At 44.3% G+C, this 18,978-nt stretch overlaps 1 protein-coding gene across 4 annotated transcripts in view; it reads left to right on the top strand.

Moving 5' to 3' along the window:
- Positions 1-18,830, top strand: part of RNF123 (ring finger protein 123) — a 116,671-nt gene extending 97,841 nt beyond the window's left edge. For all 4 annotated transcript variants that reach the window (XM_044451498.1, XM_044451497.1, XM_044451500.1 and 1 more), the window contains exons 36-39: positions 2,031-2,173; positions 10,027-10,121; positions 16,785-16,870; positions 17,508-18,830. In XM_044451498.1, the coding sequence (XP_044307433.1) occupies positions 2,031-2,173; positions 10,027-10,121; positions 16,785-16,870; positions 17,508-17,607 (424 nt within the window). In that variant the 3' untranslated portion in view covers positions 17,608-18,830. The remainder of the gene's footprint in view (positions 1-2,030; positions 2,174-10,026; positions 10,122-16,784; positions 16,871-17,507) is intronic.
- The last annotated feature ends 148 nt before the right edge of the window (positions 18,831-18,978 follow it).

Below are 18,978 nucleotides of genomic sequence, written 5' to 3'. Positions count from 1 at the left end.
CATCTCTTTCTCTGTAGTAGGCCTTTGTTAAGCAGACTACCCCCATTATGAATGAAGTCAGCTTATTGCACTGTCTGACTGGTATTTTCAAATCTTTTGTAGGGAATAGTAGGGCAAGTCATTTATTGAACTTGAGCTATTACAAGGCTAGGCAACTGTCTTAAGGGCCAGTGGGGCCACTAGTAAGCCTGTGCAAGGGCACCAAGGTTCAGAATGCATGCCAGTTAATTTTTCTATATTGCTTTATATATGTATCGCTTGTTATTTATTTACTTGTGGGATATATGGTTGACTTCCTTGCACATCTTTTTATTCCAAGAACTAAGCTTCTCTCTTTCCTCACTGATTTTGGACGCTGCATTGCATGTACAAATATGACTCACAGACAGGGTTTTCTGAACTTTTTAAATCCCTAAGGCGTAGCTTGAAGCCATTTGGGTTCAACTTGTAACTATTTTGCCCCTTCAGAACAGTCAGCCTCTTTCTTCTTGCTGAGATGTCTCTTGGACATGCTCTGTGAAGCAGTCACTCTGGGGATGGGAGGGGTGAGCAGTGCAAAGCAGGGGGACAGACTTCACTGTCCAGGCCTAACACTGCCCCCCACCCCATGTTTTGCTGTTTAAGCAGGCCCATCACTCCCTGCTGCTTACAGTTACTGCACCCCAGACCACTAACAGCATTGTCTCCCCCCCCCCACAGCCCCCAGCAATGAGCCTGTTCTGGTCACCTCTATTTCACCCTCTACTGCAACCCTTCCTATTTCCAGGGTAACTTGGACCAAATCTTCTCCGCAGCAGCAGCTCATTCTATTACTCCTTGGGGAAAGGGGTGGCTGCCAACATCCCTCCCCCTCTCTCATTCCCATAAAGCCTCAGGAGAGGTGCAAGGGGCAATTTAATATGCAGCAGGGGGATGGTCAGGGGAAGCGTAGCACCCCACATACTGGTACTATTCTGCTCAACATTTTAAATTTGTTTGTCACCAGGCAGGCGTTAGTAATCCCAGAGCCAAACTATGTTGAAATGGCCAAAATTTTCCCCTTCCTTGATGGTTTTCTGCTGTTTGTTTTCCCTGCCTCCATTTTTATTTTTATGGGCTGCTGTTCAGGATTCCCTAGTAAGAGCTTGCAGAACATATGCAGTCTACCAGCCAATCCAGCTTCTAAGCAGCTGCCTGTCACTCTTAAGTCAGATATCAGTTGAATATCTGAAGAATATTATCCCTACTTTTTAGAACCTGTTTACTTTGCCAGAATGCTATACCTTATTTGGAATATTTGTTCTCTGATTCATTCATACTCATTCAGCTGGAATTGTTTTTGCTTATTAGGCTTCACTGTATGTTTTTGCTCCCAATTTTATGAGTCATCATTCTCCAAGGAAATAGCTAAAATTAGCCTTTCAAATGTACTAAACTCCGAGGACACCATTTGGTTAAAGGGAGAGTTCTGGATGTACTTAAAAATTAGACTGCCCCAGTGACTCTATTCCTTAGCAGACAGCATATAGGACCCAACAAGGCTATTCAGGATGTCTGAACTACTGCCTTTTTGTCTCTTTTCCTTTGCTATTGCCATGGCAGTTCATATGTCACACTGACAAATTGTAGTTTAATTAACCCAGAGTCAATCCAACAGAAAACCATAGATTAATAAACAATTCAGAATGTCTGGATTTGAAAATCGTATTAACCTATGAACAGTGTTCATAAGAAGTGTATTAAAATTGAAATGGTTCATACACTCTGTGCATCCATGCAAAACATAGGTTAATTAATCCATAATTCTCCACTATTAGGGTGTGACCCAGGTCATATGCTCAGACCTTTTGTTGCTGTACTAGGTCACTAGTGAGCAATGGGAGGAACCAATGATGGCTTCATTGTTTTAAAAGTCAGAGAAGAATGGCCTTTCTCCTAGCTTTGATATAGCATACTTATTGTGTACAAGGATGTTGAGAGCCATGGAATGCACTCCCATTTCAAGGTGAGGCATTTAAAAAGAGCGTCTGTCTGTCTGTCTGTCTTTCCAGGGCTGAGCGGGCAACAGCTGTGCTGCTGGCAGATCCCTGTTTTCAACTCCGTTCTATTCAGTACCTGTTGGGTCACACAGAGCCTTTAGTACTGGGAATGGCATCACCTTCTGCTGACAAGAAACATTTCTCCCTGCAGAGTTGTAAGTATCTCCTTTTGTTGTGCTTACATATGCCATGGGCTGTTTATTCCTGCATGGCTATTTGTCTCTTCCCAGTTTGCCTGTTGTGCAATACTCATGTGTCCTCTGTAGAAAAGATGGTAAGATGGCCACAGGTGCAGTGCCTTGCAGAAGATTTAATTGACATTATTATCATTTGATGTACACAAGATACTCAACATTAGCATTGTTGCCACACACAGCATTTTGTAGCAAAGATAAAAAGTTCAGTTTTGGTCTCATCAGATCAAAAAAGCTTTTTCCACATGTTTACTGTGTCTCCTTCATGCCTTTTCCAAACACCAAGAGGGCTTTGATTTGAGTTTGTTTCAGAAATGGCTTTCTTTTCATGGTTCTTCCACAAACCCTAGCTTTGTGGCGCATCTGAGTGATATTTGTCTCATGGACAGTTTCTCCTATCTCCACTGCAGATCTCTCCAGCTTCTTCAGAGTTCCCACTGGCCTCTTAGTTGTTTCTGTGACTAATGCCTCTCTTATACAATCACCAAGTTTGGCAGATGGCCTTCTCTACACAAAGTCAGAGTTGAACCATATTCTTTCCACTTCATATTAATGCATTTAACAGTGCTTTGGGGAGTGGTTATAGTTTGGAATGTTTTTAAATAATCCAAACTTGATTGGTGTTCCTATATCACTTTATTCTGGAGTTATTTTGATAGCTCCTTGGACTTCATGATGCTGTTTAGCTGTGCTCTCCAACAGATTCTAGGGCTTTCCAGAAATACATGTATTTAATCTGAGAGCATGAGACACCAGAATTGCATATAGGTGGACTCCATTCAACTACTTAAAGTACATAATGGAAAGAGTGGGTTGCACCTGAGCCTGTTTAGGCATGTCACTACAACAATAAACATGTGTTGCTGATTCACAGTTCACAGTTGAGTATCTTGTTGTACATCAAGTGGTAGCAATGCCAAGTAAAGGAGTTTCAATTCCAGGTTGTAACAAAACAAAAAAGATGAAAAGGGATGTGTGTGAAGAATGCTGTAGGGCGCTGTGTCTCTGCTATAAAACCTAGAAGTTGCCAGTGAAGCATTTTGATGCTAGCTTGATGAGCTTATTTTCTTGGTTGTCTTTTCCTGCCCTCCAAAGATACACTGCCTATCTTTCAGTGTGGATCCAGTCACAGGGCACAATCATGTAGAATACCACATACTGGTGTATGGGAACAAGCCTCTCATTTTTGTGCTGTTTGCATGGAATGTGTTTCCAAGGGAGCAAAAGACTGCATTTTGTCATCTAACCTTATTACACAGCCCATTCTGAGGATTTAAGGGAGGATACCACCACAAATAAATGCTTCAGGAAAAAAATATGTGCTGAAATATGAAATTACACCAAATTGCTTGTGCCAGTTTACTTCACCTCTTAAAGCTAACCTAAATGAAAAGACCTTTCAGCTCTTCTTTTGTGTTTCTTGAACCTTTCGCATTCTTCCTGGGAATGGGAATACTCCTGTCCCTCTTTTAGATCTTGCCTCCCTGTATACCTGAAGATTATTTATTTATTTAATATCACATTTCTGTATCACCCCACTGCCAAAGCTCTTGACAAGATGATGCAGAGACTGGGGGAAGGGTTCGAAATAGTTGCACCAACCACATGGATAGTTTTGGCATTTTGTTTGAGGCAGTGGAAGGAGACTGGCTTTATTACAGGAGGTTCCGTTGTTTTAACCCCCTCCCACTTTGATACTGTACATTTTCAAAACATCCTGTTACATATTTGAGCTAAAGCCAGTCTGAATACCCCCATTACCCCCATATGATGAGGAGAGGGCAAGAAAAGCAGTGTTTTTCTGTGGAAAGAGGGTAGCTTCTTGTTACAGAGGGCAGTGTTAGAAATACATAATATTTGCCCATCAAGCAAGTGAGAGGGAGGGAGGAAGAGAAAAGCAAGCTCTTGTCCTTGGCTCTGCCATGCCCTTGAAGATTGCAGAGATGCAAGAAAGCAATTGGAGCACTAGGACAGAGGAAACATAAATCCCAAAGGAATGGTGCATGCTTTATTTATATCCTCTAGAAACTGGTGATGAAATGAGGCATTGCAAGATTGGGGTGGTGGGACGCATCTCAAGTGAATGGCCTGGTTGAAACATCACAGCAGTGCAGGTTTTGTTTTGTACTTTAAATCCTGGGTTGCTCTGAACAAGTGAGAATGAGTGACCCTTCTGGCTTCTGCCATTTCAGGTCTCCTGCTTTATTGGGAATGGCTAAATAATTCAGGGATGCTGGGTTTCAACTCTGGGATGTTTCTCTTCCAAGCAGTCCAGAGTTGCTGGTTTGCACCCAATGCCAGGCAACCTAGGAATGGAGCATCTCTGGGTTGAATACCCATTAGCAATTGGGTGGCAGGAGGCAGCATGTGCTTGCTCATTCACACTTATCCAGAGGATAATTAACAAAAAACTGGCATTGTGACGTGTGAACTGAGCCACTGAGAACTATGGAGAAGATCTGGCAGTAGGCAGTAAAGCCTTGCCTCTTCTGCTTAAGCTTTTTTGAATTGTGACCACCCTGTCAATTCATCTTTCATCAGATATGAAAGACTGGCTGAAGGCTGTGTTGCCTGGGGCCATTCTAGATTTTATCTTTCAGTTGAATATATACAAGCATATAAACCTCTAGGGTGTTTACAATACTGAGGTATCAGCAAAAGGCAATTTAGACAATATGATAAACTATATCGTAGCTCAAAGATGATCTCTGCTTTCTCCCTTGTGAATTTCTGCCAAGCTCAGGCTACCTTCCCAAGAAATGGTACTAGAGAACAACTGTTGCTCAGTTCAAATAGTTATAAGCTCACTGTTGGGCATTTACCAGGTGAGGGCAAATGCCCAACAGAAATTATTTTTGGAAAGTCTGTGATGAACCTTACTGTCAGAAAAATGAAAAAAATAATATTGGAATGGCTTTTCTTTTTTAGAGTCCCATGTAACAGCAGTTTCTGAGCTGTTAGGAATGCTGAACAACAGAAGGTGCACTGAATAGGCTGTGCCTATTGAAGACTAGGCAGTTCTTGGGGTGATTTGCTGCCTTATGAGACCCTACAGGAATCAGCTGTTCTTTCTTAAGTGGGGCTTTCCTATCTGGCAACTGAAGATTTATTTTCCTGATGATGGTGTGAAAATGTGTGCTAGAAGGAAAAGAGCAGGCTGTAGAGAGTACCACAGGCAAATTCTCTTCTTTTTGTAATGTGTTGCAACTTAGTTCTTAGGCATCCTGAATTGTTTTCTAGAATGAACCTTTCCGAAACCTCCAATCTAACCTTTCCTACAATTAGCCTCCATTACCTGGCTGTGAATTCCCCTAGCCTTCAGCAAAGTGCTTGTGATCCTCTCCTATTTCTGTACTGCAGAGGGGAAGTTCCTACCGTTCTCTAATAGCCCAATTCCCAAAACGTACATTATACATCTGCCAGCAGCCCCACCATTTGATGATACTGAGCTGGCCCAGCAGTTGATATGCTATCTCATAGGCACTCATTTGCTGCTGCAGCAAATATTAGATTGACTTGGAGAGGCTATTTCATAGGCTGAGCCATTGGGGGGATTGCCAAAATTACCTGGAGCCTTCTCTGACCAATTGTCTTCCTGGCAGGACCCCATAAGAAAAAGCTGTGGTAGTTCTGACTGATATTTGGCTGCATCTAATCCCAGTGATTCAAGCAGACTGGAGAATGCTACCCTAGAGCAGCCCTCAGTATAGCTGTGTACATCAAGGGAGTGCACATCTGCTGTGTGAGTGGGGTTAGAACATAAGAAGAGCCATGCTGGAACACTGATTACTTCCCACAGAAAACAATTAAGAAAGCTAAAATTCTGGTGTGGCTATGATTGGGCAGTCACATATTCAGCTCAAAACAGATTGCATCAGTGACAAAGGGTCATACCCTTCCTAGCGCAGACCTTGATCGTAGCCCCCAAAAAAGCATTTTTACTGAATTTGTAAATATTTGCAAAATCACTCTGCCAATGCAAAATGAATTATATCCATATTGTCGGGGAGGGGCTTCACTGTGGCTGAGCATGGATTATGTACAACTCACCAAAAAATCTACTGTTGCTATATTCCTGCAGAAGAGCGGAAAACAGAGCAGTGTATGGCAGCTCCATGCTTAGACTGGCAATATCTAGTCTGCTGGTGTGTGCTATTTTGCAGGAAGAAATGCAATTTGAGTGCATGGCCACACTAAGAGACCGTTTGCACAGACTTTAGTAACAATGCAATTCTGTACATATCTACCCAATATTAAGTTCCACTCAGCTAACTTAGGCTGGAAGAAAGGGTTTTAGCCAGGGACATTTGTTAAGAGTGGAGATAGATTGTGGCCTTTTCCCTGCCTGAATGTTGCTTACACACTGAGCTGTTCCACCTTAACCAATCCATCTTGAAAGGCTGGTCCACTGCGTTGGGAATGAGATAGATGGCTGCTTTGGGCATGCATTCTCAAGGACCGCTGAGGAATCGGAATGTGAAGCAGAACTGGAGGGTGCCTGGGAATGCGGGCCAAACCAAGACACTGAAATGAGAGATGCTTATTTCAAGGCCAGATTCCCCAGGTGGGCAGGCAATCTTCGGGAATAACCAAGTTGTACAGCTGGCAGGAGGGGATTTAGAATAGAAGAGTTTCTAAGATTCAGATGAGTCAAGTACAGTTCTTGACCCTATGATGCATTACTAGCAGAAGAGCATGGGGGATCAGCTCACAGAGAGGAAGTGTGCTTGCTTTCAGAAAGCCCCTCTCAAAGCGATGGGGCCCCGGTGTGCTCATAAGGAAAGCTCCTGGAGGTGATTACTAGATTGGATTCAACAATCAGCTCTGTGCATGCTCAGAGATTTATTCGGGTGTTTTGCTTTTTGGTCAGTAAAGGATGCTTTGCAAAGGAAAACTTTTTTGAATACACAAAGGAGAAACCCCAGCTTTTGACACACTGCCTCCTTCCCCAACTGATAACCAGTGGAGATTTTTCCCTGGCCCTTCAGTTTTGCCGCCACTGGCCAGAAATGCTGTGCTTGTGTGGAATTTGAATGGTGGCGACTTGCTCATTGTGGGCTGTCTGCCTCTTGAGGTGTTCCTCTGCTCACTGTGCCTGTCAGCTACTCTTTAACAACCTGCCGGGCACCCTCCCATTTGCAGTTATCAGCGGGAGAACAGCAGCAACTTCAATAATATGTTTAGCATTCCGACTCATTCAGTGAGTTCTTTCTGTGCCTTCCAGGAAAGGGGACAAGGGAAGTAAATATTTAAGCTGGAATTAATAGATGCACACTTACTTGTGAGTAAATCTTCTTGAATACAAATAGACGTTTTTCTTAAGTAGACATAGATAGGATTGTGCTGTAAGTGTAGAATCCTATACAGTATACACCAGGGGTCTCAAACGCGTGGCCCGCGGGCCAATTGCTGGGCCGGGCGGGGCACGGGGGAGGGCCCTGCGGCCTTCAAAGCGCCGGCGGCACCCAGGCCGGCCTCTGGGAGCGACGCGGGATGAGCGGCCCACCACCGCGGTGGTGGAATACTTGATGCTGCCCAGCCTCACCCAGACTCTACTTCCAGCGGCCCCCAGGTAAGTTGAGTTTGAGACCCCTGGTATGCACCTTTCCCTGGGAGAAAGGCCCATTCATCCTTGTGGCACCTATTTGCCTTGTTAACACATTTCCTTTGAACTACTGATTATGCATGGTATCAAAATAGTGGAGCAAATGAAATGTACAATGATTTTCCCTAAATTTTGATGTTCTAGTAATAAGAGTTGATGTCATTCTTGAGATTTACTTGTCTTCCTAGGGTCTCTAAGAGTTAAATGTCCAAATGGAATAGTAGATGCATCTTGTCTCTATTACATATACCTATAAATAATACTGTGTACAAAATAAGAAGCCAGTGCAATGCATTGCTGACCATTTTATGTTCTAAGGAGTCCTATTTTAAACTGCTAATAACAGTGTATAGGACAATTTGCGATTTTGAGTATATCTTTGTTTTTGTTTTACTTAATTTTTTTTGTGGTTACTGCTGTGGCAGATAAAAAGACAAAAAAAAACATTAAAAGGGATGGAGGGAATTCATATCATGAAATATATCAATGTACAGTAATCTTTAACATCTCCCTTGCTATAGGAGAAAGAAAACAACCCCAAAAGGTGAGGTGGTAGATAGAGAATTAACATTTCATTTTCAAATATATTTTAATAGAAATTTTCTTTAGATCTAGAAAAGTATATTACCTTGATGATTGTAGGAGATAAACTCAAAGCAAACAAAAGCAGAAAGTTTTTCAGTCCATTGTGATAGGTGGTAAATCTATTTCTTTGTTTATTTAAGTGTTTCTTTCCTGTTTATATTCTACTTTTCTTCCTGGAAATAAACTCTCTCCAGTTTTATCCTCACATGAGTCTTGTGAAATATATTAGGCTGAAGTTAGGGGTATTTGCTGATCCTCCTCAGGTACCAAAAGTGTTAGGCCAATCCCAGTTATGTGTGTGAATGAGGTGATGACTCACTATATGTCTCATCCTCCACCAAGGGAGCAGGAGTGTGAAAAAAGAGAAGCTGCTTCTGCTTGTATCTGGGTTTGCCATGTGTGCATGCATGCTCTGAAAAAGAGGATGTGATAAATAGGAGCCTGTATGTGTGTTTGAGCTCTCTGCCATGGATGAAGTATTTGTTTTTCTTTGCATGAGTTTCTACTATGATGTTTTGTTTATTTTATTTTATATGTACTCACCTTTCTACCAAAAATGACATTCAGATTAATTTAATCAATACACCATATAGTAAAATAAAATCATAATGATTACAATGAAGAACAATCCCAGAATTCAATCCAACAGATAGGCACAAGGCTTTTTGGAATAAAGCTGCCTGTGCCTCCAGCAGAAGGATAGCAGAGGGGGAACAGAATGAGCCTCACTTGGGAGGGAGTTCCGCAGTCTGGGAGCCACCAGCAGAAGGACCCTTTCTTGGGTCACTACCAAATGTTCCTCTGAAGGTGGAAGTCGAGAAAGAAGGTCCTTTCCAGAAGAGCTGAAGAAGCAGGCAGGCTCATATGCAAGAAGCAGTCTTTTAGTTATGTGATAAATAAATGTTTTGCATCGATTTTGTTCATGAAATGGCTTTCCCTGACACTGTGTGTGTATGCACACATGCGTGCCATGTGCAGACACACAGATGCTGTGAATGTTGGGGGTAGAGTAGGGGGCCCACTATAACTTGCTAGCACTGGGGCCCCCCAGAGCCTTTCTCCAGCCTTAGAATCATAGAATAGTAGAGCTGCAAGGGACCATGAAGGCCATCAGGTCCAACCCGCTTCTGTTGCAGGACACCAAGTTACACCATCCTATTGGATGCACATGTCTTGCGATTGGTTGCACCGTCTTTAAAATTCTCAAAACTTGAATAGCTTAAAAGTTACACATATGAAGATATAAACCTTAAGAAACTATAAATCAGTCCTGTCAAAAGTGGTAGCTACAATATGCCTTGAGCAGATATTCATGTATAAGCTTTTCTATGCGTTTTGTTATCCAGCAGCTTGTGAAAACTCTACGCATGCGCTCCCAACACCGTTATATCATCAGCTCAGCACACAGTAGTGCCGAGCCCAGTCTGGTCTCATCAGAGGTGACTGATTGACGGTCATGTTAGGCTGTGGTGTGTCGCCAACCACTTTCACTGCAGCTCCAGTTGAATCATGCGGGTGGGAGGGTGGGGAGGAAAATGAATGTGTAACACACCTCCTGCACCACAGTGTTAGAATGTGTGCCACCCATTCCTTTTCTGTGATCTTTGCTCTCTTTTCTCTGCAGACACTGATTACATCAGCCAGGAAGAGCTAGCCAAGGTAGAGCAAATGCTAGGCCACCTCAGCGAAGAGTCCAAGCAGGCTGCAGCTTCCACTTTGGTAAGTGCTCCAGTGAGTTGAACACGTATATGCCTTGGCCCCATGCATCCACACTCATCAGAGGGCTGTCATGGCATCTAGCATTCCCAGGCCAAGTGGATGCAAGGACTGTGACATCCTTCGCCTGCCAACCTTGTGTCTCTGTATGTTCAGGGCAGGAGGTCTGGCTGAAGTATTAAGGCCATGTGAGGTTGTAGGTTTCAGCTGTGTGGCATATGCAGTTCCATGTAAGCAGATATAAAGTAATGCATGTTGGGGCAAAAAATCCCAACTTCAAGTATAAGGTGATGGAATCCAGCTGGCAGGGACTAAAGAGAGAACAGGATCTTGAGGTGGTGGTGGACGGCTTGATGAAAATGTTGGCCTAGTGTGCAGCTGCTGTGAAAAAGGCAAAGTCCATGCTGGGCATAATTAGGAATGGAATAGAAAATAGACCTGCCTGGATCTTACTCCCCTTACAGAAATCTTTGGTGGAGCTGCACTAGGATTACTGCATTCAGTTCCAGCCACCTTAGCCGAAAAATGACATTATTGAGTCCTACAAAGAAGGGCAGTGAAAATGATCAAGGGACTGAAGCAATTCCCTTATCAGGTGTAGCTACAACAATTGGGACTGCTTAGCTGAGAAAAAAGGCAAGGAAGGGGAGGCATGATAGAGGTGTTTAAAATAGTGCAAGGTGTGGAGAAGAAGAGATTTTTCTCCCTAGAACCCAGGGTCAGCTTATGAAGCTGACTGGTGATTGGTTTAGGACAGATATAAGGAAGTACTTCTTTACACTAAGTATAGTAAAACTATGGAATGTGCTGGCATGGGAAGTGGTGATCGATACCTATCTGGATGGCTTTAAAAAGGGACTGGACAGATTCATGAGGGGGAGGCTGTCAGTGGCTACTAGCCTTGGCTGTGGGCTACCTCCCTTACCAGAGGAGGCATTGCCTGCATATACCAGGTGCTGAGCAGCTTGGCAGGTGGAGGTCTTGCACCCATCCTGCTCGAGGGACCCAATGGGCAGTTGGTTTGCTACCATGGGTATGAAGTGCTGGACTGGTCCAGCCTGGCTTTTTTAAAGTTCTTATATTCTAAAGGTCGAATTCTGGGTGCCCGGAATTCTAAGGAATTCTAAGCCTTCTGTAAGGATAATATACTGTGTTGATAACATGCCTGGAAACACGATTTGGGGGTGAGCATTAAATTTTGCCTCTCTGATCAGTATGAATGGTAAACTAAGAAAATCCAAGCAGCATGGAATGTGTTTGAAGGTTGGGATTCTTGCTCAGTGCACAGTAGCAGCAAAACCTGCTTGTGAGTTGCAAACAAAGGAAGGCCAGCCATGTCCTGTATATTTTTCACCCTCCAGGATCTACAAACACCTGAAGAACAAACAGATGTCCCTGTAGGTTGACATCAGTTCCTTCTGTGAAATGAGGACTGTCACATATATCTGTCTCACACATACACCAGCCCTTGCCAAAACAAAAACATTATTTGAAAACCTAAATCATAGGAGCAGAATAAACTGTACAAAATAGGCAGATAGAAATTGACAGACTTGACAGAGCACATAATTGAAGTCACGTGATGGGTTTTGGGTTTTTTTTTTAATGAATAACTTTGGAGTGTGGGGAGAACAAGCAATATACCCAGGAGGAAGGGCCGTGCGAGAGGCTGCTCAGGTTGCTTCTGGCTGCTGAAGTACCCCCTGTATGTTTTGCTGTGTCTGGGTAACCTATGAAAGGAAGCAGTGATCCAGCAAGGAACATGATAGCTGCTAGGGGCTGGATTTGAATTATTGATGTGGCTGCTCACTTTGCAGCTGTATTTTGGAGCTGCAGGAAGGCTGCTGCAGTGAGAGGGAGGGGCGAGCAAACAAATCGGTGTGATGGCTCCGGAGAAATTCATGATCTCTGTCAAGGCCAGGCCTGGGGCAGGAAGTGACCTTTCGTGAAGAGCCTGAAGCTGAGCTGCCTTCAGTGCCTGACTGCAGAGATGGGGCTAGGCCAAGTGTATCTTGACTACTGGGTGTGTCCTGAGCAGTCCCAAAACCATACTGAACAATAGCCATAAATGTGTGTGCACCTTTGACAGACCGCAGCCTTGCCTACAAGTCAAGCTCATCACATTTCTGTGATTCACAAGAGATGAGGCTGAGTTTTGTACCTTTGCTATTTTTTAAATCTCAGTTTCTCCCCCTAGTGGCCAGAAAGGAAGCCTGCACAATGGCATTTTCTCTTGGATTCAGACAGGGCCCTCTCTTCATTTATGATGTCATCCAGGGGCAGGCATTCCCTTACATCCAGACTACTTCTGTCTCAGTGATATGTAGCAGTGGTTTGGAGAACTCCTGGAAAAGAGCCACATTTAAAAAGAAAAAGAAGCTTCCATATAGTCTGAAGTGCCTGATCCTGCCTGATCTCAGAAGCTAAGCAGGGTCAGACCTGGTTAGTATTTGAATGGGAGACTTGATTACTGCATTGAATGGTGGGTTAGACCTGAGGACCTTCTAGGCCCCTTCCAACTGTGTATGATAGAATAAAAGGTTGCTTTTGCTCCCACTCAAGGCAAGGACACAGTGATGACTTCAGTCCATAGCTTGGACCTTATCTTCTTTCGTGTTAGATAGGGGATAGGTCCAGTTGCTAATGTTCTTCTGGCACTTGGCAGCAAAGCCAGAGGAAAAAGCTGCAATATTGGGGATGGCTGGAACCTATTCAGAGCAGCCATTACTATCCTCAGTGACAGGGGAAATTTCTATCCATCAAACTCTGGGCTTGATCATGTTGACATAAAGCACAGACCCCAGGCAAAAGCTGGCATAGGAGATAACCCAGCCACCAAACTACATGCTGTACTGCCCCCATTTTCACAGCAAAGGCAGCTCTGATTTTCATGCACCAGATGAAGGAATAGGTAACTCCACAGAAGCATGAGAACAATCTGTCTTCCTTTTCCACATAGGAAGAACACTCCCTCCACCCACCCTTCTTCAACATAGGAAGATTAGAAGAAAGCCCAGACATCACAGTTGTTCTCATTTATGTTCAAAAGGCTAAAACAAGAGGGGAGATGTTTTGATTCTACCATTGTTCTGAGGCAAAAAAAGAAATGTAAGATTTGCTAATCTAGTTCCCATGGCATGGGCAGAACAAGAAACAGCAAAGGTGGCAGCTCCTCTTTGAACAGAGGGCTGAGGGGTTTAGAGCTGCCTCCTGTTCTCTTCTTTCCTCCAGAGAAATATCCAGCACCCACCTCTCACGTCAAGACTTAAACCTGGTTTCCTCAACCCCTGAGTGAGAGAAAACTGTTTGTTTGTTGACCAGATCTGAAGGTCTCCAGAGATAAGACCCATAGTATTCCTTCAATCTACTAGACAACTGATTCAAAGGCTCCCTTCTCCTTGTCAAAAAGGGAGGACCAAGGGCAAACAACTGAGTGTGGGCAGTGCCATGTCACAAACGACCTTTCTACATTAGCTAAATTACCTTTCTAGCTAAAGCATGACCTGGTCACCAAGGACCCTGAGGCCTAGCCTAGGCAGAACTCCCATCTCCAGAAAACAGTATAATGTTTCTTCATGCCTTCCCCAAAATGCTCAGAGGTGCCCATCCCATCATTCTTTGGTGATTAGCCTAACCACAGGGGTAAGAATCTCTGCCTGGGGAAATTTAGTTATTTGGTAGATGCCCATGTGAGCACTTCTGACTTCCAACATTCCCACTGGCCAAAGGCAGCAGTGCTTTCCCATTTGTTCAAGGGCCAGGAGGCTGGTGTGTTGGAAGCTTTTAGGACCTTGTAGAGGCCTCTTTTGCTAATTTCAGTGCTGCTTACCAGTGCTGTGAGCCGTACTTCTCCCTCCTAGTAGTAATAGTCTCACCAGCACTTCTTTGACAAATGACTTTATTTTACAAGCAAGTCTTTGAGCATACACAAAGCAAAATGTTGAACCCTCTCTGGCAATCTTCATCCAAAGCTTTCCTTATGAATGAATCATTCTGCATCTGTCTCTGGTGGGAGGAGCTTTGTGAAACCAGGCATACCTGCACTCTTCTCTCAGAGACCCCAACTGGGCCACCTGAGGACTGTGATGATGGACCATCAGGTCCACCTTCTCAGGAGGCAGGAGTTCTCCATCTACCCATCTCTAAATCATCTTGCTCCAGATGTTGTTGCTCTTCTCTGTTCCCATGGATGGGTTGACTGGCCCCCTCAGCTGCTCTTGAACTGATCTCTTTCATAACAGGCACAGGTGGGTATGTAGGGCCTTGGGCTGCAGATGGAACTGGATCCATTTCAACAATCATCTCAGTATCTGAGTCTGAACTGTCAGTCCTAACGAAACAGCTAGCCTCTTGTGTGTACCCGAAGTTTTCCAGAACAGGTGTGCCTGACAACCAGTGAGCTTACCACTTGCACAAAGCCCAGTCATAGGAAGGCTGGCCTCTACAAGATCTTGCTGACTATCTGATTTGTTCTTCAGTGTAGTCCAGTTTGATGCCAAAGCCAATGGCATCTTCAGTCATTGCAAATTGAAACATGGCTGGGAGCCTGGGATGTTGAGCCTGGCTTCCGCGCTAAAGTGACAAATAAACCTTTCTTAGAATCAAGTTAATGGGCCAATGACCAGACAATATTCTCAATGATACAAAAGACACAGGATTTGCATACGGCATTCAATGAAATATGCTTTCCAAGCAGTTCTGCTTAATTACTTTGTCCCTCTAAGCAAGTTAACAAGCCAAGAATTCCAAAGGATCCAAATGGCACAGAAAAAAAATCTGTTTTTAGAGCTCCTCTTTGGAGCAGGTCACCTTAGCTTCTAGCTACTTCAGGAGAGCCAGGAAGTCTCATGACATGATGCCAATCTGGTCTGTACTCTAATACTCATCATAAGTTTCCTGATGCATCTGTCCTGGGTCTATGATCAGAAGCATGTTCTGGAAACAAAATAGTCTTGCAATTATGCTCTGGAGTTTGAGAGACACATTTATGGCTTTAACAACATCAAAAAGCATCTTGCACGTTCACAACAATTCAGTACTTTCTGGACATTGGGTCTAGTGAACTAATAACTGTATCCCAGAGCTGTAGAGGTATATGTGATCCGCTTTAATGTCTCAGAGAAAAATGGGGATGTATCGGCCTTCCTGGATTAAAGTGGCTGAACAAGCACATAAAGAAGAGATGATTCTGGATGGAAACTGTTTGCCTTTGGTCAGTCTGCCTAAAATCTTTCTTCAAGTTCAGATTCAGTTGAGTCGCCATTGATTGCCCTAGTTTTTCCAGGGCTCCTGGAGAACACTTTGACTTGTTTAGTCTTTGAGAATATTATTTGAGGGTTTATTTAGTAAAGCCCTGATTGAGCAGGTGGTCTCCACATAGTGCTCTTTCTTCTAAAGAAAGGAATGTCCTTGTTCTCCAGCCCTATCCTGCTTATCAGAAGTACAAAAGAGTCTTCCATGAGCTCTGCAGTCATGTCTTGCAAGTTTTAAGAGGAAATTTTCCTTTTCTTTCACTTCTCCCCTCACCTCAACATGGAAGCAAGAGGCATACATGGGAGGGAGGGAGGGAGGAAAAGCAGAACCAAGTGATGCAGCTGACCCCTTCCCAGTGGAGCTATGTGGTGGCATGGCAGTTTTGCGTGCCTGTTGTATGCACCGCTGCTCACCTGGGATGTTTGCAACAGAGTTGGTAGTCCAGTGGTGTAGCAGCTGTTCCAAAGATGGGAGGACACATGCTTCCTGACACCAGTCAGGCTGGGCTTCAGGGGCTCATAGAGTTCTTCACTTTGTCCACAAGCCCACCTCAGATGCATGGACACTGGTGTCAGCCTCACAGGGCTATGCCCTGGAGTTTCTCCCATCACCCCAGAAACAAGTTCATGACCTCACTCAAGTACAAGAATCTAGCAGAACATCATTATGTTCAAACAAGCTCTTTGGCATCTGTCGGAAATTCTGGTTATCAAAGCTGTCCCTTAGGACCAAGAAAAAAAAGGGGGATCTATTCCAGTTTTTAATATATCCAAAACAAATGGGCACATGAGATGAAACACTTCAGACAAAAGGAATAGATGGTTTTGTTAATGATGTTATCCTATGAAAAAGGCAATTAAGCATCATGTTTTCTGAATGGACTAAAACAGTGCTACTGTATACATCTGTAGACAGTGGGTATCACAGAAACATTATCAAAGTTAACTTTAGCAACCTTTGGGAGGTCATGCTCCAGTTGACAACATTGGTACAGTAGCTGCATAGACTTCAATTCATGTGTCCACAAGGGCACTAGAAGAATCAGTCTTGGCCTTATGTGCTGGTTGACTTTGGGAAACCAGTACAGAAGGGATAATCCCACTGTGGGTGGAACTGCTTTTGAATAGCCTAAAGAACAGGAGAAAATAAGACATTTGCACATTTTGTAGACAAAGAAAGCAGAGATACCCTGTTGCCCTCCTCAGGGATTAGAGGCTTCAAACTGGCCAGTGAAGCTGTTTTCCATGGAACTGCACGGCTGGTAGCACGCTTTGAGATTTTTTTGAATTCCTGGCACAGAGGATCCAGGGCTACCTGCAGGTTCAGATTCAAGTGTCCAGTGTGAAACTGCGTGCTGTTGTCTGTAAAGAGCTGCTGTTCCAGTCCTGAGGGACTTTTGTTTTGTTGTTGCAGCCAACCAGTGAGGAGGATCTGTGTCCTATTTGCTACGCACATCCAATCTCTGCTGTATTCAAGCCATGCTCCCACAAGTCATGCAAGTGAGTAATCCCCTGGGGAAGAGTGCTTGTCCCTACTTTGGTCTGCTGATCAGATGGCAGGCAGGCAGGCAGGCTGGAATGCAGTACAGACACATACCAAGCCAATTTGGTTGTGGTTATGTGGATCCCCTGAAGCTTCTGCACTGAAATCCCCTCAATAGTTATCTTGGCTGGAAGCAATTCAAGCCCCTCACCCCTACGCCAGTCATCCTAAATGGCTGCTTAAGCATCCAGATTTTAGAGGGATGCAATTTCTATGACTGCAGTTCAGCCATGTAATTTTAACTCTGGTTGTAGCATTCATCATCCTGGGAATCAGCATGTTATTTGAAGCACGCTTTTAACCTTTCAGTCTGTAAAGCTATGACTTAAAAATGTGTGGTTAATTCTTCGAGATGAACTAAGGAGGATTCCCAGGGGTTGAGGGAAGGCTTCAGTGCCCCTTTTTCTTTAACCATCGTTGACTACCAGAAGCAAAAGTGACTGCAGGCTGCCTTGCCCTCTCCCAGACAAGCAAAATAGTAAATTTTGTTAATTTGCTATTACGCCAGTTAGGGAACCTATTTTTAAGAGTGGAGTGAGGTTTGCCTTGTCGTTTTGAACAGTGATGGAAGGGTTCCTCCTCTCATCTTTCTAGAGCCTGTATCAACCAGCACCTGATGAACAACAAGGACTGCTTCTTCTGCAAAGCTACCATCACGGGTGTGGATGATTACATTAAGCCAGCCACCTCCTAGTGCCTGGACCCTGCAGGGCAGGGCCACATGCCTGGGCAGCTTCTCCACATGGTGGGCTCACCCTGCTCCGAGAGCACCTCTGTCAGAGGTGGCTGCTGTTCAGTACAGCTGAGCTCAGTTTTATTTATAACACCTCTTGCAGGCCAAGCACCACTGTATGCGCCAGCTGGGCCACATTGTATCCTTTAATCCCCCTGAATCTAGGGACACTTTCTGTTGTGGTCTTTTGACTCCAACAGGCACTGGGGTTTCTCTGTGGGTATGTAGAAGGGGGCTGAACATTCTCAGGTTCTCTACCTCAGCCTGATTCTGTAGCTCCTTTCCTGTATCTGCCCCAGGAAAGCCTGTCCTGAACACATCAACTGTGGCGTAGCGGCTCCATGATGGACTGAAAGCTGTTCCTACAGCCGGACTCCATCCCGTGAGTCCAGCTGCTCACTAGCCAAGTGTGTTTTTTGCTGCTGCAGCACTTTGCCATTTGACTGTGCATGTGGGAGCAGAGAGTTGGTTCAAATATTTATGTGGGTATACCATGCAGTGGCCCCTCTGCCTGAGCCACTCGAGGATTACCCTGGGCAGCAGAGAGATGCGGCCACACAGTTCTTCCATGCACAATCTAGTGGTGCAGGTCTGTGTAATCTGTCCATCTAAAAAATCTGAATCTGCTCCTAGGGATTCTGGCTCCTGACAGCTAACCAAGTATAGCAGAACACCAGGCCGTGCGTTTGTGGTGCAAGCTTAGTGATGCAACAAAGGGCACACTGTGCTGTAAACAACACATGCAGAGATGAAGCCCACAATGCCAGAGGTGTGTCTAAATGGATTTCTGAGCTTCTCCAAGGGAAAAAATCAGACACAGGAGGGGCCAGTTCATTGTGGGATACTGGCTGGGAGAAGTACAAATTAGGCTGATTTTATGGGCTTTAGCAGGAGCGATCCTGCCTGCACTGCTATCTTCTACCAGCAGAAGGTGCCTTATGGCACCAGCCCTTCACTGTGTGACCAGGCTGCCTGTACTGTCCAAGAACAGACAAGGGTGTTTCTTTTTAATTTACTAACTGTGTGTGATTTGTAACCAGAAGTGTTGGGGAGGGCAGCAAACATTGTGCTTGGAGCAAGAAATTTAACTTATGTGCATCTATGATTGTCTCTCTCCCTAAGCTCCTCCAAACTGGAAGGGGTGTTACTTCCATAAAATGGAATATTAAATTATTATTCCTTAACAGTTGTGAGATATGTATTCTTCTCCGCAATTGTAAAATCCTTTTCTAGAATGCAAGCAACAACCCATTGGCACTGGGGCTGCAGGGATACTTTAAAGGAAGAAAACAGTAAAGGTGAGCTGTTTCAAGGACCAGCACCATCATCTTT

The sequence above is a fragment of the Varanus komodoensis genome, unplaced genomic scaffold, assembly GCF_004798865.1.
Source record: "Varanus komodoensis strain SLA01 unplaced genomic scaffold, ASM479886v1 scaffold6_2, whole genome shotgun sequence".
Classification (NCBI taxonomy): Eukaryota; Metazoa; Chordata; class Lepidosauria; order Squamata; family Varanidae; genus Varanus; species Varanus komodoensis.
The sequence above is the reverse complement of the archived record's forward strand: the minus strand, read 5'-3'. Positions and strand labels throughout refer to the sequence as shown.